Source organism: Sciurus vulgaris (assembly GCF_902686455.1).
Source record: "Sciurus vulgaris genome assembly, chromosome: 12".
NCBI lineage: Eukaryota > Metazoa > Chordata > Mammalia > Rodentia > Sciuridae > Sciurus > Sciurus vulgaris.
In genome coordinates, this window is record NC_136473.1 from 7,628,331 (window position 1) to 7,648,805 (window position 20,475).

Below are 20,475 nucleotides of genomic sequence, written 5' to 3' on the forward strand. Positions count from 1 at the left end.
GTAATAGTTTTTGATTCATTCTGTTGTTTTTTTTTCTTCACCCCCACCCCTCCCACCCCTCTTATCTCTCTATACAGTCCCTCCTTCCTCCATTCTTGCCCCCCTCCCACCCCCCATTATGTGTCATCATCTGCTTATCAGCGAGATCATTCGTCCTTTAGTTTTTTGAGATTGGCTTATCTCACTTAGCATGATATTCTCCAGTTTCATCCATTTGCCTGCAAATGCCATAATTTTATTATTTTTTATGGATGAGTAATATATAATTATTCTTAATATGGAATTTATTGCATTTATACTGTACAATACCTTTCAGTGTCTTGTGTAGTGGAAGAATTACTTGCATAAGGTGTTAACTTTGTTTCACCTTTTTAAACAGGGATCCTGACAACCAGGGACTCCAGAGCTCCCACCCGAGCTCCCGCATGTCCACTCTCATGCTCAGTCCCTCTGTTGAACATGAAGTGCCTCACACTAATGTGACTCAAACCTCTAACCCATGATCTTGCTACCAAACCCTCTCAGGTGTTTCCTGAGTGAGGAAGTAGTTCCATTGTATATCTAGTTGTTTATTTCCTTCCATCAAAAAATACTGAATAGCCTCTTGGGTTCACTGTTCTAGGTCAGGGGTCTAGTGGTTAACAAAACTCAGAAAATTTGGAATTCTCATTGACAAACTCCTCTCATCCTCCCATCCTCCCCCTCCTCCACTTCCAACCAGTCCATAGAATTTTACTGATTACCGTTCTTAAAGCCATATTTTTCTATTCCTGGGAGACTGCTTCTCTAGTATACAGCAGAGGTCTCCACCAGGACCCCTCTATCTCCCCACCCAGGGTCGGTGCAGGTGCAGGAAGGTGTAGGACTCAGGAGCAGCTGAGGGAGCTGGAAGCCTTACAGCCTTGAGGCCATTGCCTCCTGAATGGTTCCATAAGCAGCACCAGAGACGAGTCATCCGGACACCAGACTGAGAGCTGTATGTTCCCGTTAGGAATTTAAGATGATGTGGATCTCTGTCTCCCTGCCTCGGTGCAGCTTATCCACCGAGTCATTTTTACCTTAAGCAGCATGACTCAGGAGCAAAACTGTCATCTCTTGCAGGAGGAAAGAAATTTTGTCACCCCTTTGCTGTTCCACAGATTGACAATCCCTCATCTTTTCCAGCCTGATGACTGAGGTTGCGACTTAACTAGTCTCCCTGCTTCCGGTGTGGCTGCCCATGACCACACTCCCTTTTGGTAGTCCATAAGGAATGATCTTCCTAGAACGAACACGCCGTCACCTCAATGCCTACCCTTTGCCTTCAAGGGGAAGTCCTTTCAAAATGCCTTCTGTGTTGATGGCCCTTTGCCAGCCCTTCTGACCTTGTGTTCTGTCACTCCTGTCCTCTGCAGCCTCAGCTGAACTCATGCTCCCACTGCCCTGCACTTAACAGGTTCTCTCCTTTGCCTAGTGTGCTCCCTCTAACCTACACGAACTCCGCATCCTTCCCGTGTTGCTCAGATGTGGCTTCCTTAAGGGTCAGACCACCCTCGTGTATTCTCAAGGCGTCTTTTCCTTCATGGTGTTGAGCATCATCTGAAATGGGCAGTGCACTGTACAGTCATTCCTGTTGAGCACTCTCACTAGACTGTGAATCCTTTCTTCCTGGAGGAGTCCCACCTCTGGCTGAATCTCCTTTTTGGTCCCTTTACTGACTTGAGCAGTGAGCGCCCCGTTGACAGCCTGGTTTGGGTTTGTGGCCCTGCGCTGCCACCATTCCACAACTGGAACGTCTGCCTCCTAGTCTCTGAGAAGATGAACCAGTTGGAAAGAACTTCTGCACCCACCTCCCCCAGCTGCATGTGTCATGGCACCAGCTGTCCTGCAGTCATGGGTCATGACCTTGCTCCCATCACCATCCTCTTCCTTTTCCTCTTCTGGGATGTTGCACTAGCAATGATTCCCTCTGCTCTGTGCCATCAGAAGGTTCCTTTCTTGGGTCCTTCTCAGTAGCACATCTGTCCCTCAGCCTACCCAGGACTCCATTAGCCTTCCCACACTGATCTCAGAAGTGTCACCTGTGCTGCTTTCCCTCCTGAGGCACTGTTCTCTTGGACCAGCTTTGTGCCCCCTGCCACTCTCTTGGACCTTGTCTTTGACATCCCCTCCACGTTGCCCACCCTGTGGACATTCTCAGGCTGCTTCTTAGGCTCCTTAATTGTACTTATTAACTGTGGTCCTCCTCCCACCTCTCATCTTATTTCATTTTCTTCCTTCCTTTTGAATCTTGCTGTCTGGCTGTCTTCCTCTTCACACCTCTGTTCTTATTTCTGATGCTCTGCCTGCTCACCTGTGTGTCTCCTTTCTCCTGACATGCCATTGCTCACCTGCTGTCCTCCCCCACCAGTCCCAACTGATCTCATTCAGCACCCATGGCTTTATGGACTCTTTGTTGCTGCTGATCCCAAAAGTGCATACTCTATATGGCTCTCTTTGTGAATTCAGAATTCTGTATGGTGTAGTCATCTGACTCTTCACTCCATCTCTCTTTGGGTGTCCCATAGCCACTGCAGACCTACTGAAATTGGGTTCTGGATTTCGTGCCCCGTCTGCTCCTTTCATTGTGCTACCCATCCCAGAAATGTCACCTTCTACCCAGTGGTTTGGATTGTATACCTTTTTTTTTTTTTCTTCTCCTACTCGGGGTACTTTACCAGTGAGCCACATCTCCAACCTTTTTCACTTTTTATTTTGAGACAGGGCCTTGCTAAGTTGCTGAGGCTGGCCTCAAACTTGGATCCTCCTGCCTTAGTCTCCTGAGTCACTGGGATTACAAGTGTGCAGCATGGCACCAGCTGGGCTATACACCTTTAAATTGTCTGTGAACTTTTGTGTTTTCTCATACTCCATATGAATATCAACCTGTCAGCAAATCCTGAAGCTTCACCCAGAGGATATTCTAATCATCTTATCTCCATCACACTGTCCTAGTCCAGGCTGTCTTCTCTTACCTGTACCTTTGTAATCTTCCAGTTTCTCCCTATTGTTTCCAGGGCTGCCATACCCAAGTACCACAGGCTTCAACAACAAAATTCGGTTATCACAGTCCTGGAGACTGGAAGTTAAAGATTTTCTGAGGCCTCTCTTCTTGGCTTCTTCTTCTGAGGCACCTTCTCACTTCATTCCTTTTTGTGCGTTTCTCCTCTAATTTCCTCTTAAAGATACCAGTCATGGTGGATAAGTGCCCAACATAATGGACTCTCTTTAACTTTGGTAGTTTCTCAAAGGCCCTCTTTCTGAATGCAGTCACATTCTGAGGTCCTGGGGTTAGGGCTTGGCTCATGAGATTGCAGGAGACACAGGCCCACCCACAACAGTCTCCTAACCTCCTTTTACTTTTCCCCTTGTTCTCACAGCATGAATCAGGTTCTCTCATATCCTTACTCAAAACTGTGTGATGATTTTCCATGATACATGGAATAAAACCAAAGTTTTTTTTTTTTTTTTTTTTTGCGGTGCTGGGGATTGAACCCAGGGCCTTGGGCTTGCAAGGCAAGCACTCTACCAACTGAGCTATATCCCCAGCCCCTCCAAAGTCTTCTCATGGTCTCCTAGGTCTTACCCCGCTTTACCTATGTCTGTCTACTCTTCCCCCGCACACTGGCAAACTCATATTTTTTGTAGCACAAGCAGAACTTTATGCTATTTCCTCTGCCTCAAATGCCGTTCCTTTGTCAGTAATTCTGAGTGAATTAGCAGCCCTTGACTGCCCCCATGTCGTCTTTTTCTTCACAGCACCTACCACTTCTTGACTGTGTACATGTACATATAACAGATAGTCCCATATTAGAACATACGTATGATATATTTCCTTGCATGTTTGTGCATGTGTGACATAGTCTTATACTAGTGGGTGTATGTCACATGTAACAGAGTGAACTTTATTTTTTCTTTTTATTGGTGCATTATAGTTATACATAATGGTGCATTTGTTGTTACATATTAGTACATGCGCACAATATAACAATATAATTTGGTCAGTAACTCTCCCCATTGCTTCTCTCCCCATCCCCTCTTCCCAGCTTTGGTCTCCTTCCTCTGTTCTACTGATCTCCCTTTGTTTTTCATATGAATCCCCCACTTTTCCTTTTCCTCTGTAGCTTCCACATATGAGAGAAAACATACGATCCTTGACCTTCTGACTTTGGCTTGTTTTACTTTACATGATGGTCTTAAGTTCCATCCATTTTCCTGCAAATGACATTTTCTTTATGGCTGAATAAAACTCCATTGTGTATGTATACCCCCCTTTCTTTATCCATTCATCTGTTGATGGACACCTAGACCGGTTCCATAGTTTGACTATTGTGAGTTGTGCTGCTGTGAATAGGTTATGCATATATTAATATAGTAGGATGACTTTAATTCTTCAGGATAGATACTGAGGAGTTGCTATAGCTGGATCATATGACGGTTCTGTGTGTAGTCTTTTGAGGAACTCCCCTACTGATTTCCATAGTGGTTGTACTAATTTATAGTCCCTCCATCAGTGTAAAAATGTTCCTTTTTCTCCACATCCTCTCCAGCATTTATTATTGTTTGTATTCTTGATGGCTGCCATTCTGACTGATGTAAGATAAAATCTCAGTGTAGTTTTGATTTGTATTTCCCTAGTTACTAAGGATGTTGAACTTTTTTTCATATACTAATTGGCTATTTTTCTTTTGTGATGTGTCTATTTAATTCACTTGCCCATTTATTTATTGGGTTATTTGTTTTATTGGTGTTTTTTGAGTTCTTTGTTTATTTTAGATATTAATCCTCTGTCAAAAGTATAGCTATCAGAGATTTTCTTCCATTCTGTAAAATGTAGATCCTCTCTTCACGTCTTCACGTTCTTGTTCCCTCTGCTGTGCAGAAACTTTTTTTTTTTTTTTTTTTTTTGCGGTGCTGGGGATGGAACCCAGGGCTCTGTGCTTGCAAGGCAAGCACTCTACTCACTGAGCTATCTCTCCAGTCCTTTTTTTCTTTTTTCAATTTCGTGCCATCCTACTTATTAACTCTTGTCATTTTTTCCTGAGCTTTAGTGGCATTGTTGAGAAAGTTGTTGCCTGTGCCTGTAAGCTGTAGTGTTGGCCCTAAGTCAGACTAGTGTGTGTGTGTGTGTGTGTGTGTGTGTGTGCATGCATTTCTTTCTTGCCAGAATAGAAGTTTTATGAGGGCAAGGACTTTGTCAGTTTTATTTATTCCAACAGTCTTACCCCCTAGAATGAACATAGTCTTACATGTAAACAGTACCCAAGTCTTTTTGTAAGCACCTGATCAATATTTGTAGAATGATTAAGCATATTCTTAAAGGATCAAAGCCTAGATGACTGTTTTATCTCTGGCATTTGACAAATTCTTCACTGATATCCAGGAAAATAAAGTGAGCTCTCATATTAGTGTACAATAAAATTCTATAATTATCTTGGATTTATAAGCATGTGTTGACTCCTGAGAATCGAAGTGCCTTTTTTTTTTTTTTTTTTTTTCGTGGTGCTGGGGATTGAACCCAGGGCCTTGTGCATGCGAGGCAAGCACTCTACCAACTGAGCTATCTCCCCAGCCCTCGAAATGCATTTTTGATGTTAGTGATGTTTAATTGTATTTGGTTTTATATTACATTTCTACTAATAAGTGGCAAAAACTTAAAATGTCAAAAATTATTTTATTTGTCTTGTTGGTTAGTAAAAATGGATTGTATTTCATTTGATGTTATAGTGGCCTTTTTAAAAATATTTGTCTTTCAGTTTTAGCCAATCATAAAATGATAAACATTCATTGAGCACTAGTTATGTATCAGATACTATGTTTGTATTGGTCATAATGATGAGTAAGTCCTAGAAGGATAGATGACACCAGTCTGATGGTGTAACTGTGACAGAAAAAATTCGAGATTCCCAGGAAATCTTTCTTTTGTGATTTTTTTACCTTTAGCAACAAATATCTGGAGAAGACGAAATAGAGTGCTCTGATAAAGATGAGCCTGATATCGATGGAGACGTGTCTAGTGACTGCCCTACTATTCGGGTTCCGCTGACATCTCTTAAAAGCCACCAGGGAGTGGTCATAGCTGCTGACTGGCTAGTTGGAGGGAAGCAGGCAGTGACAGCCTCGTGGGACAGAACAGCAAACCTGTACGATGTTGAGACGTCCGAACTTGTTCATTCTCTGACAGGTACCCTAATGTCAACACGTTAAATTCCTAGTAGGTTCTTTCAGTTTTTTGTCTGCAAATTTATGTCTGATCTTACAAATGACTTTTTGGCCAGAATTATTTTTAGTCTTCTTGGCTCTTCCATTGTAAATTTTGGAGATAATTCCTAATTAAATTTATTGATAGCTAAATTTATATTTAGAATATTGTAGCATATAGTATCTTGTTGTTTGAAATATGGTTGTATTGGTTTTGTTTTTCTGTGGCAATTTCTGTTTCTACAGTCATAGTGACGTGATACAACAGGAATTCACCATCTCATGGTTTCCTGGTTGGGTTACTGGGTGGCTCGGTGCTGCTCCTCTGCTCAGCAGCTTGCAGCCTGAAGTGAAGGTGTTGTGGAGGCAGGACCTCACTGGGGCTTGTGGTCCTCTTCCAAGCTTACTGGTTGTAGGAAGAGTCCATTGCCTTGTAGCCATGTGGCTGAGGACCCCATTTTCTTGCCATCAGCTGGAGACTACTTTGAGCAGCTGGTGGCTGCTCTGGGTCCCTCTAAAGTCCTTGCCCCGTGTTGCAGTTTGCTTTCTTCCAGGCCACCAGAAGCACTGAATTTTCCCACCTTTGGAAGGGCCTGGACCCTTTGCAAAGGTTAGATGTTGCCACCCAGGACAACCTTTCTTTTCATAACTCAAAGTCAACCCTGTTAGGGACCTTAATTACATCTGGGAGTTCTGTTTGCTCTATAATGTATCGTAATTATCAGGAGATACCTCATTTAAAGATTTTGCCCAAATGCAAGGGCAGGGCATTGTTAAAGTGCATGCCTTTTACTGAGGGCCAGAATATTATGCCATTAGAAAATATTCTAGAAGTGAAGAACGAAGACTTAAGCTGTTACTCAGCCTGTTAGTGATTTGTCTGACTTCCTGTTAGGATCATAAAATGGGTTGTACATATTGCTAGTTCCCTGCTCCTTTAAAATGGGTGACTGAAGTGACTTCCAGCTTCTTTGAGAAAACTGGTCCCACCATGACTGCACATGTTATTATGTGATTCCTTTAGATTTTCTTTTCCACTGGCTGTTAGCAGTGGAGTTTATAAGGACAGGTATTTTTAAGTTTTTGTGTTTTTAAAAAGTTTCACTCTAATTGTGAATCTGCAGGTGGATGATCTTGCATTTTTGTCATCTTTGATTGTAGGGCATGACCAGGAGTTAACTCACTGTTGTACACACCCCACTCAGCGGCTAGTGGTGACCTCCTCCCGTGACACGACCTTCCGTCTCTGGGATTTCAGGGACCCTTCCATTCACTCCGTGAATGTTTTCCAAGGACACACGGAGTGAGTTCAGAGATCTTAACTATTTATGAAATAAGTTTTATGGGTTACCATTAAAACTTAATTTTAATGTTAATTTTCAGTAATTGCACCTTTTCACTCTTTCAAAATGACTATGCTTTTCTTAACATTTAGCTGCATTTTCAAGGAATTTTTAGGGGATTAAGAGAAGACTCTAATGTTCTTTCAAGAAATTGGATGGGAATTAGAATGGGGTATTGAGAAGGAAGGGAAAAGGAAGAATCAGGAAGTGCTCTAGGCTTGGTGCACGGGTCAAGGGAAGGATGGTTGCATCCTCCGCTGAGAGGTTCTGACTGCAGTTGCTGAGGGACTCTCCCAGGTTTTCCTGGTGCAGCTTTCCTTAGTCTACTTTGTTTTGTTATTACATGTGTTCTCAGGGTATGTTCTGGTAGAAGGTAGATTCTCTCACACACACAGACGCACAAACTAGCATGTGTCCCTCTCTGCTTGGATTTCTCTGAGACGTCTCGAGAGTGAGGGTGTCTGTTACTCTTTCTTTCCACAAGCCTGTTCTTCCAGTCTGATCCTCAGGAGACCATCTGTCAGTTCTTTGTGACATAGACCTTGAAATATTTCTTGATGATTCTCTTTTAAAATCTCTCTTTTCCTATTTCTCTACGCTGCCCCCACGCCCCCGAGTCCATCAGCAAGAGCCCTGTCCATTGAGAAAGGGGAGGAAATGTGGAATGAATTTAGCAAAATCACGCTGTGTGCGTGTATAGATATATCATAGTGAATTTCACCTTTATGTATATATAAAGTACCAATCAAAAACAAATGAGTGAAAGGAAGGTCAGTAGGGTAGAGAGAGGAGAGGGAAAGGGTGGGCACTGGAAAATGAAATCAGTTTACATGCTTCTATGATTTTTGTCATACAAATGAACCTATTTTTGTATAACTAAACTGCTCTGATTTAAAAAAAAAAAAAGAGTCCTGTCCAGGCACACCTCCCTAGTACTTCTCTCCGCTGTTCCCCTTGCACCACTGCCCACTTCAGAATCTCACTGTCTCTGACCTGGATGACAGAGCTTGTTCTGTTTGACACTCTGCCATTTTTTAAATAAAGGAATACTTGTTCATTTGACTACTGAAAAATATGACAATCTCTTTCACATATTTAGCTTTAGACATTAAGTCTTAGTTTCATGTTTAAAATGTTAATAAAATATGTGAAAGGAAAATAGGACAAAGTTTTTAAAGAAGCTTGAGTTTAGAAAACAAGGATTGTTTATAGTTGTGGTCTCTAATGGTGAAAGTATTGATATTCTATTGTATGAATGTATCTGTTCCAGGAGCTGCTCTTGTTTTTAATTACTTAATCCTAATCTGAGATGGGCTTTTATTCTAGTATCTCAGGTAACAATAGCCACAGTAAGAGCAAATCTTCACTTTCTCAGTGACTGAGCACAGCATAGTGTTGTCACTTCATTGCAGTGCAGAATAGGCCAAGCCCAGCCTGACCCCTGAGAGCTCCAGTGTGGAACTCCATCTCATGTCCACCTCAGTCCCATCTGCCACACTTAGGGTTGGGGATGAGGCCAAAGCAGGGGAGGGCAACTGTTGCCAAACTAAATGAACCTGGATGTGATGTCCAGTACCTGTGGAGGGACCCACATGCAGAGGTTGCACTTGGCTTCCTGCACACTGGGGTGGGCATGGAGGGCCCTTCCTGCTGTAGTGCTGCTCTTCCCTGGATCCCACAGTGAAGGCAGACCGAGGTCCAGAGGACAGACGTAAGCCTGCAGGTTCTTTCTAGCCTTTTTAATTTTGAAAAGTCTTAAGCCTGTTGAAAGAATAACAAGTAAATGCCCATTTACCCTTCCCCCTGGGTTCACTTATTGTTTGTTTGTTTATTTATATACTTTTCATTTTAAATTTTTTTGGTACTGGGGATTGAACCCGGGGGCTCTTAACTACTGAGTCACATCTCCATCTCTTTTTAGTCTTTTATTTAGAGGCAGGGCCTCACTAAGTTGCTGAGGCTGACTTTGAACTTGTGAGCCTCCATCTTCAGCCTCCTGAGCCACTGGGATTATAGGCATGTACTACCGTAACCTGCCACCTGTTGTTTTTATTCCACTTTTTTTTGTGTGCCTTTCTATCTTGTGTACACATATGCACCAACTATATATTTATAAAATACACACTTATTTTCTTTGACTGAGTCTTCTGAGCATCTATCTTTTAAGAATTAAGATATTGTCCTATGCAGTACCTTATCAGCTTAAGAAAATTAACTGAAATTCTCTAATACCAGCTAGTGTCTGGCTTATTTTCATACTGACCCAACTGTTCCTAATATGTCTTTGATATTTTTTTTAAATGTAGGGTTTTATAAGGATTTACTCATTGCAGTTAGATATAATGTTCTTTGGTCATTCTTATTCTGTGACAGTTCTCCACACGTTTTTGTTGTATTTTATGACTTTTTAATTATTTTTGTGAAAAATACAAGGCAACCCTCTCCCCCACTACTGCTCCCCGCCATTTTGGTATGGGTGATTGAACAGGGGCACTTAACCACTTAGTCACCTCCCCAGCCCTTGTTGTTTTTATTTTGGGATAAGGTCTTGCTAAATTGCTGAGGCTAGCCTTGAACTTGTGATCCTCCTGCCTCAGCCTCCCAAATTGCTGGGATTACAGGCATGCACCACTAGGCCCATCCCCACCAACTCCTTTGTAGAATACCTCATGATCTGCATTTTTCTCCTGATTTCCTTTTCTGCCAGAAGTGCCTCTCAGCCTTAGTCGTGTGCTTTTTGTGTCCCATCAGAACACATATAGGACCAGGTGTCCTGCTCTTAGGTGTGCTGAGTTGAATCCCTTGTTTTTGATGGCGTATGCCACATTTCTTCATTGAAAGGCAGTTTTTCTGTTTGAAGTTAGTGAAGTGACACTTCAAGAGATGAGAATACTTACTTCCAGGAGCCTTTTTCCTGCTGGGTCTAATGCCATTGTTAATCTTTACCTCAGTATAGTGAGTGTTGCAAAAAAAGGTGATGTTTCTAATTGTGCCCTTCTTCCTGCACTCATTAGCTGGCACTTTGTTTTTTCAATATTAGCTTAGACTGTGGTCTTTTTCCCCTCATTTCAGTAGCCATAGTGCTTTATTGTCATTTTATTTTTGACTCTTAGCATACTGGTTTACGGCTGTCTGTACCTTCCATGTGACCCTTTGGTCTCTGAGCATTGTTGTCCTAATAGAGTGAGATGCCCTGGCTAAAGAGTGCCAACAGCTTCTTACTGAATTGACTCTGCTAACCTGTACTCTGGACCAAGCAGAATCCTTCTGAGATTTGAGAGTTGAGTGACAAAGAGAGTTTTATGTGTAAAGAGCAGGCAGCTGTACTCCTCATGTGATGGAACAGACATGGGCTTGGGGAGGCCAGCCAGTCCGCCTCTACTATGCTTGCTACCTGCAAAGACAGGGGACCCAAGGAAGGCTGGAGCATTGTGTCCAGAGAGGGGGTACAGAATGTCCAGGGTTTGGTAAGTCCTTGCTGTAACCTGGCCAGGTGTTGTAAAAACATCTCACAGATTGGACTTGGTGACCCTGTCAAAGCCTGGCTAGCATCATCCTTGCTCTAGGGAGAGAAACTGAGGCTAAGGCAGTCAGGTGATTTGCTGAGGGTTGCCAGAGTGATTCTAGAATAGCTTCTGGAATGATGTTATTTCCTCATGATGTTATTTAAAGGCCTTTTTCATCACATTCTGTGTTCAGTACTTTATTTGATCGAAAAATTTTACTTTTGTGCAAAAAGATGAGAATATATTTGCATTACTGGGAGTTGATGGAAATACATGTTTTAGTTTTATGGGTATTGTTTCTCATTTGTGTCTGGATTCTCAAACATAGTGAATATTCCTGTGTTATTTCAATATTTATTTAATTACAGCATATTTTTGCAGTTGATAAATAATGGCATTTTTTAAAAGAGATATGAGTAATGTAACTGGTTATGAAGGAATTCTTATTTCAAAATACAATTTCTAAGGGTTTTTTTTTAATGATGTTAGTAGAATTAATGTGGTATATAATTCATGTGAACTCTTTCTCCTACCCAGTTAGATGGTTAGATTCAGTTTAGCTATGAGGATAAGTGAAAGTTTTATTGAAAATAGAATATAGGTACACGTGTCACTCAGATTATTTGTGTTTTTTCTTATTCAAACATGAAGTACCATGTTTTATTAATGTGTAGATCCAGAAACATGTTTCAGAAAGTGTTTTCTTTGGTACTAATTTCTCTTCTGTGTCAGAATAGGGAAAGTTTTCAGTTTTAGGCCTTTCTGAATTGGCAGGTTGTGAGAAGAGTTAGGAGGCTCAATTTTCAATTCCGCTTTCAGGGTCTGAGTGGACGATGGGTGGCTTGTCCTGGTGTGCCTTCTAGCCTTCCTCATGCAGGCCTAGGACGTGGTCAGCAGGTGGAGCTATAGACATCTTTATTGAATAAAATATATCATCAGCAGCAAACCTGTAGAAATACCTCAAATTTAGAAAAACAGGAAATAATGTATTTTACAGGGTTTCATCTGAGGAATCTTTTTAGTAACTGGATTTTTGTCTCTGTCATAAATTCTGTATGTTTGAGCCCATAGGACAGAACCTACAGAATGCATTATCTAAAAATGTTTACACATGTGTATCCATGCGAGGGCATGCTTTTTATTAAATGCAAACATGAAGATCGAATTCCTCATTAAGAGCAGAAGAATGATCAATGGCTGCAGTATGTCTTCTGTTTAATTGCTTTCCTAGGATGTTCTAATGGTGACTTATGAAAACAAGCCCTGGATCTTCTGCCTTTTCCCAGCATCCTTAACAGTCTGACAGATCCTCTGTTTTGAGACTTTTCTACAGTGGTCCACAGCATCCTCAGAGGGAGCCATGAGTCCCCAGTGTGTTCCTGGTTTATTAATCCGCCTGAGGGGAGTAGCCATCCTGTCTGCATGTCTAATATCTAGTACAGTGTCTGTCACCTTAATGAGTAAGTGGAAATGTTTTCCTAGAAATGCACTATTAGGCCGACAGTGTTGTCTTCTGGTCTTTGTTAACTCTGTTGGCTTTCTAGGTGATTTTCTTGAGTCTTATAACTCAGTTCTCTTCCTCAATAACTTAAACTCAGACCTACGGTAAGAAGTGTGCTGTCCTTGTTAATACAGCCCTGAAGAGTGGTGTTGAAAGTGTTTTTTAGTGAATCATTGCTTTAAAAGAGGCAGTATTTCTCAAGTGTAAGTGACTGCAGAAGCCTTTCTTGTGTAATTCACATTAACATGGTGTGGAACTCTCATTTATCTCAGGGGAGCTCAGGGTAAATTCTCTAGTAAGGTATATTAAAATCTAGTGCCTTTTATAATGTGAATAATTGACTTAACTGTCCAGTTAATTTGAATTTCTGTACCTTGGGTTTTTTTTTTCAGGCAAGATGTAACAAATAGGCTTCAGGATTATTAGCTCAGTTTTGTAATCTAATTTCTTTAGAAACTGGGAGAGATATTTTCCCCCTTTTCATTTTCTCTGTTATCTCTGTACTTTTACATGACTTCTCTACCTTTCTGAAAAAAACTAGAGTTTGAGATGCAGTGTTTCAGTGTAAGATAAAAAAACTGTAACCAAATGGATCCCCTTGAAATTTGTACTGTCATTATCTTTGCTGGATAGTGATAGGGCTCCTTGATGTATGCTCTGCTTAAAGCTTTTATCATAAATTTTAGAAAGGACTAAAGCTTTTTTCTTTTTTGATGTGTTTCATTTATTTTCACTCTGTACGTGACATCTCTTCATTTAATAGGAATTCTGCCATAATAGTGTTTACTTGGTCTAGCTACTTGTGTAACTGTTATTATTTGACTAGGTGTTACTAGCCCGGAGTGTACCAATTTATATAACATTGTCTTATAGCAGAAATGCAAAATTGTACTGTATATTGTTCTTGTAAATAATAGAAATGTTTGAGAATTTTAGAATGTCTCAGGAATTTCACCTATTGACAGTTTATTTCTCATATATTTCTATCCTAATCATCAAGAACTCAAACTTATAATTCAGTGCTTTTTTTTACCTGAACTGAGCTAGGTCCTTATATGTTCATGTGTTTCTCCCACTGACAGTGTGATTCAGTAAGCTCAGCTGCTGTTCCACAAGCCAGCTCTTTCTCCTCTCCTGTGTCTTGCACACTTGGACCAAGTTGAACTCCACAAAGTGTGGCTTTCACTGTGTGGACTATGGATAGTACACATTTGCAGGAGTCTCTTACTCTTAGGTAACTTATTTTTAGGTTAAATTCACTAGCCGTCCTTTGAAAGGAGTATGAGAGATCCCCATTTGGATTGTTCTTTAGCAGAAGGACCCTGCTGCCTTCAGCTCTCTTAGATTCAACTTGGCATTGCTACCTTCTGTAGGAGTTTGATAAGAGCTTTTTTCTCCTCCCGTCCCTGTACCCTAACCTCATTTCCCATTTTACTTTATTTTGTTTCAGTTACTATAAAAAGGAACTGACAGTTGATGTAGTCACTGGTCATTAAGCTTACTCCATGGGTGGCAGATGACTCCAGTTTATTACCCGGCTGACGGTATTTATTTACAAATATGAATAAGCTTTGGTATTGAAAAAAATCTGAAATTAGCTCAACATGGGTGAAATATTAGAGAATGCACGGGGTTTTTGTTTCCTTCTGTTTTGTTTTCTTTCCATGATTATAACTTTGTCCTCAGAATGTGAACTTTGATGCTTTCTTCTAAAGAAAAAAAGCCACACGTTCAACAAAATAAAACAAAAGAATCAGCTTGAAAATGATGATGATTGTTTTGAACATATAACGTTTTTCATACGCTTTAATTGCCAGACACCTGGGAGAGATGTTTAGTACTAAGTACTAAATTCTAGATCATATGCTTACCATGGTTAATACATTGAATTTTGTGTTATGATATTAACAGTTTTCTTTATGCTTTTAAAGAGAAAAATAATGTTTGGAAAATGACATTTTTTACTTAGATGCTAGTCAGTTATAACTGAATTTTGTGCTTCCTCAGTCAGGATACAGAAATTCCTGGTGTGTAGACTATGGGGAGGCAGGCCACCTTTTCCTTGGACAGTGCAAATTTTGGAAGACTGCAGTAGCTTTGTAATTCTGTTTTTCTCTTAGTGATGGGTTTTAAACCCCTCCTCTGTGAGGAGGAGGAGGAGGAAAAACAGGTATTTCCTGAGCAGTGTCTTCTAGGGACAGAAGGACAACTCCAGAAATGCTTCCCAAGATGGAAATGGTTATTTGAAAATAAAATAACCTATAGATTACAGTGGCCCCGAAACCACATCTTCTGCCTTTGAATTAAAACTTCATCTCAGTTTTGCGTTCCTTTACCTTAAGCATGGTTGTTGTATCTTCCTTTTAGTTTAGATGGACAAAAGCAATTTTTTGGGGGGAGGTATGTATGGGAAATTGAACCCTGGGTGCTTTACCACTGAGCTACCCAGACCTTTTAATTTATTTTTGTAAATTTTGAGACAGGGTCTTCCTAAGTTGCCGAGGGCCTCGCTAAGTTGCTGAGTTTGGTTTCCGACTTGCAAGCCTCCTGCCTCAGCCTTCTGAATTGTTGGGATTATGCGTGTGTGCCACTGTGCCCAGCAAAAGTAATTTTATTTTGAGAAAGTTTATAGATTCCTAGCCATAGTTGGTCAATACCTATGGGTATCATAAAATCAAGGCTGAGTATAACTAAGGACTAATAAATAGACTAATGGTATAAACTCCTAATGTACTGTCCTATTTTTTTCCCCCCAGCTTAACTATTAGCCTAAATAGGTTGCAAAGATTCATAGAGGAATGCAATGGGCAGTAGCTGGCAAAAATGGGATGTTGCAGTGTTGTGTTCAAGTGTGTTTTGGTGTTTCTTTTGTATTAATTAGTGAACATTGTGTCTGTGACTACAGAAACAACCAGGGGGATGTTTGAGTGTGTGCGCACAGTTGTTTCTTGGAGTGAAGGGACATTGATTTCACTTACCGCTCGTTCTGGTCAGCTTTTGCAGAGCTACCCTGTTCTGGGTTTACTATTCTATAATTTGAATAGACAGTAATTTACTGAGTCATTCCCTAGATATATTTTAAAGTGCTTCCCATTTATAACATAGTTTTCAAAAGTAATGAATTTAATACTTACCCACCCCCTCTAAAAAAAAAAAAAAAAGGACTGTTCAGGAACTAATAAAAACAAAACCCTGTGTACATGTATGATTACAGGAATGGTATGAATCTACATCATGCACAACCGTAGAAATGAAATGATGTACCCCATTCATGTACAATGAATCAAAATGCAGTCTGCAAAAAAAAAAAAAAAAAAAAAAAAAGAAAAGAAAGAAAAAGAAAGAAAGAAAAAAAGAAAATTAGGGCATTTAAATTGTTCTCCCTGACAGATTCTTTGCAAGCTATCTAACCCTTTTACTGAGATGACCTAAAAATCAGCAGTTATTTTATTGACACAGACTAGAAACTTTCTGAGATACTTTAACATGGATTCACTGAGACAGGTGAGAGTATCTCTCAATCCACCATGTATTATATAGAACCAGCAGTGTGGGGAAGAGAGCTATTACCAAAGGGTTAGCTTATTTTTGGAAAACATGGTAGTGATAGTAGTGTGTGTTTTTAGTCCTAGCATGGCCAATGCTGGATGGGCATCCCATGCTTAGCTGAGGTGAGGCTGTCCACGTGGTTACATCTCTAGCTGCTTTCATGACTTGTCACACTCAGCTGCTGCCAGAATTCTCTGCTTTGCATCTGAGCTGCAGGGTTCTGACACTCAGTAATAGAGCAGAGTAACACTTCATTTAACTCCCATCTTTGGGGAGTGAGATGTTCCACATAAGTGAGTTCTCCAGTAATCCCCCAAGAACCAAAACTTAAAAAACAACAACAAAACTTTAACTCTTCTAAGCTCTGTGTATGTTGGTGTGTGTAGAGAAAGGGGAATACATATGCTTTCAGGAATCTTATGTGTATTATTATATTGTTTTCCAACACTAAATGTTCCCCCAAGCATTTACTCTGAGTTTTGTGTCTCTGCTTTGTGTTTCATTTTTGTTCTGACTTCTCTGGAAGTCAGTTGTTGATTTTTGCTAATTTCATGTTAGTGTCTAATGATGTTTCTCTGCTGATCTTTAATTTTTCTTAGTAATTGCTCTTGATACTTTTAAGATGATATAAAAATAAAAGTTACCCTAACTAAATAAAAGCCTAAAGAACATTTTTAGTAAAGAAAAAACATTGAATGTATGCACATTAGGAATTTCCTTCTATATTTTGTAAGGTCATGCTGCAAGACAATCGAAGAGCATACATTTGTAAACATATGTATAGACCCCTGAACCTGCATGTAGTTGTAAAAAATGGTATGAGTCTTTAATTAACCTTGATCTTCTGGGAAGACAAGACCAGTATGTGAAACAGAGCAAATTAAGAGAGCACAGAGCTCAGTGCTGTGTTACTTAATCTAGAGAACACAGAACTTAGTTGAGAGCTATTAGCACAGAGCTGGTGCTATGTGATTTAGTTCAGAGAACACAGAGCTTAGCTGAGTGCGGTTACTTAGACTCCAGAGCACAGAGCTGAGTGCTGTGTTACTTAGTGCAGACACTACTGTTTGGCATTTCTAGGATGAACACTTCTTTTTATGTAACAGCCAAGATGTACTCTTTCGTGCTTAGTTAATAACCCAAGGAGTTCTTGCTGTGTTCACGGTGTCAGTGGGTGGACTTACAGGCTTGTTTTTAGACATCTAGAATAGTAAGTATCAACACTTTCATAAAGACAACTTAACTTGGTTAACAACTGCAAAGATTTTTCAAACTCTGGTTTGTTTGATTTGAAAAAGAAGGCATCATATGTTGTAGAGTATTATTATCCTAGTTTTTCAAGTAACAGTTTCTGAAGGAGACTTAAAAAAACGAACCCATTAAGTCCCAGGTTTTTAATTCTATATAGGATGATGAGTTAAGGTACTGTTTTTACACTAGTGCCTTTTATAGTAAGTGAGTTAATATATATCACATCTGTTATACACCTATAAAGTTTCTTGAGAAAAAAACATCTTTTTTTGGTGAATATGTTATAGTTGTGAGTTGCCATTTAAAAAGAACAAATCAAAAATATTAATTCCTTCTAGCACGTGATAGGCACAGTCAGTGAGGTAAGAGGAGCATGCCTAGTGAAGTGCTGAGCAGCCTAGTAAGAAGGGGAATCCAGAGGTCAGCTGTCACCTGAGCCATTAGGTCCAGTTAGTGGGGCTACATCGTGGGTGGTCTCATACAGCTTTCCTAGTGTCAAGATGGGAGCAGTGGCCCCTGCCAAGTCACTTCTGGGCAGGCATCACCTTCTGGAGGAGGCTTGCTGCAGAGGAGCCCAGAGAAAAGGGTCCAGAGGATTCGTTTTCAGATAGGGAGGTGTGGAAAGGATTCAGTGGCAGTGAGTGCTTGGTGGTGGGAGAGAAGAGGGGAGACAGTCATTGTGACCATGGACCTGGGTCAGAGGATAGAGGTTGGGGGATATTTGTGCAGGTGATGGTGGATGTAAATCTCCGTTGCCTGACGTGTTTTGTTTTTATTTTTCTGAAAGTTAGGTGTGGAAGTGTCCTTAGGTAAAAGATGAAAGAGCAAGTTGTTGAGTAGGCATTGGGAAATGTGGGCAGCATGGGGTCTGGTGCAGGGCATGGAACGCAGAGCATGGCTGTGACAGCTGTGCAGGGGCAAGTGTGGAGTATGCAGAGTTGGTGAAACTAGATTGTGGTTTTCCTAAGTGATAAACTGAAACAGCAGTCCTGAGGACACTGAAGGTGTGTGCATTAGTGTAACTGTGGTGATTGTCTGCGACTGGTAAGTTGACCTTGGAGTCTGATCTGAATATGGGTCAGGCTCTGGAACTTTTTGGTGAATATGGTGGTACCACGACTCCCTTTCCCTTCCTGTTAGTGCTGGTGGGCATCTTTCTAATGCAGAAGATGGCAGAGAACAAACTTGGCAGAATTTAGAGAGTTGAGTGACCTTAGAAGGAGTCTATTGGCCACCGCTTGATGAACTTAAGCAGTAAGCAAACATTTTTCCATCCAGTCAAACCTTCCCCCATTATTGTAACAGTCTGAAGCTGATGGTGTGTAGAGGGAGAAGTGTTTCTTTTCCAAGTTGAGGGGCAGTTTTTTCTGGTAGTTTTTGTAAGCAGTCTGATCTTCTGTGGGTCTGAAGCACACTGGGCCATTTACCTACCTGAGACCTCCCCAGGGTAGTAGAGGACAGAAGTCTTTTGATTGTCCTGTATAATGGTACTCTTCAAATGTCAGTTTCCAGATGGCCAGACAATATACAAAGCATGACTTATATACATGCTAGGAGAAAAGCCGTGGCTATCCCTTGGGTGACTCTAAGAAAATGCCATGTGTTGGAGGACTGTGATAACAGCTTATTTTGAACCTTTACATGACATTTGACTTTCCCTCTGCCCTCCTCACCTGAGTGTGGAAACCTTGGGTGCCTTCTGGTGCCCATCTGCTGTTCCCTTCTGAGCCTCCTTCAGTGAGTAGCAGAATCAGGTGCACCGTGCTTTAAAAAACAGTTGTTCCTTAGCACAGTTTTCTCAGTAGCATCCATTTTTGTGTCAGTGGGAGTTTAGTTACAGCTCATGTAACATGTTCACATGGACGTACATATGTAACTATACACAGTTACATGTACATGTCATGATGGTCATTCTCATGGTGGACAGAGTTCAACCCTGCTTGGTCCTCAAGCTGTGAGGCCTCTTGGGCACGTTGTCCATTGTTGCATGAAGAGAGTTGCCTTGTTCTCAAGTTTGAGAAACATTTCAGGTCCATGTCTTTATTTTGCAAGTGAATAAACCAACATTCCCAGGCCCTGGAACAGATTGACTAGGGCAAGGGCCCCGTCTGTTACTTTCTGCTCCATGTGATGTCGCTTATTGGCTCATCTTTTGTTTACCCATTAAAGCAAGAGTGACTATTTTACTTGCAAGTTTTTGGTTAATCTGCTAGCATTTGAGAAAATCTCGCTGTGCAATATAGTTCTGACTTTATCCTCCCTCCCTTCTTCCCTCTCTCCGTGTGTGTGTGCGCGCACGCGCGTCATTGCTAGAGATTATACCCAGGGCCTCGTTCTTGGTGAGGAAGCACTCTGCCACTGAGTTATATCCCCAGCCCTCAGTTTTCCTAATCATACTAATGAATAAGTCTTTTCTGTACCACATTATCATGAAAACTGATGTAATATATCATTTTCTCTTGTAATATTTCAAAAATAAAGGAAACCTTCAAAACTTTTAATATACAGAACTACATAATGAATACTATTGAAGTATTGGCTGTTGTTAATTGATAAATGTGACAGACGTGAAATGGAAAGTTAGATCATTAAAACCTGAGGGAGGTCATTCCTTACCTATTTAAATAAATTTCTCTTGGATTTTTTTAAAGAGAGTGATGCAATTATAAATATTCTGAACTTATTTACAGTTGAGTATCATGCTGTGTAATAAGAATTAAAGAGTATGACCAGATTTTAAGAACGTAAATAAGAATATTGACCTATGATAATGCAAGAATGAATTTATGGTTTAATTCTTATTCATTTAAATTTTTTTTTTTTTTTTTTTTTTTTTTTGTGGTGCTGGGTATTGAACGCAGGGCCTTGTGCTTTCGAGGCAAGTACTCTACCACCTGAGCTATATCCCTAGCCGCCATAAAAATTTTTTTTGTAATAATTTAAAAAAATTTGTGTTGAAATGTCATCTTTAAGATTGTCACTTATAGAATTAATAAAAACTTAAGAATTTTGCCCAGTAACTAAACATATTGCCTAGATATGCTCTGAAATCACATTAGGAGCTCTTGTCTATGGTTATCAGTATGGTTATTATAGAAGATTGTGA

At 40.5% G+C, this 20,475-nt stretch overlaps 1 protein-coding gene across 2 annotated transcripts in view; it reads left to right on the forward strand.

The window, feature by feature from the left end:
* The window catches only part of WDR37 (WD repeat domain 37), a 70,375-nt gene that overhangs the window by 34,018 nt on the left and 15,882 nt on the right, over nucleotides 1-20,475 (forward strand). For both annotated transcript variants that reach the window (XM_079107807.1, XM_079107806.1), the window contains exons 10-11: nucleotides 5,962-6,202; nucleotides 7,381-7,522. In XM_079107807.1, the coding sequence (XP_078963933.1) occupies nucleotides 5,962-6,202; nucleotides 7,381-7,522 (383 nt within the window). The remainder of the gene's footprint in view (nucleotides 1-5,961; nucleotides 6,203-7,380; nucleotides 7,523-20,475) is intronic.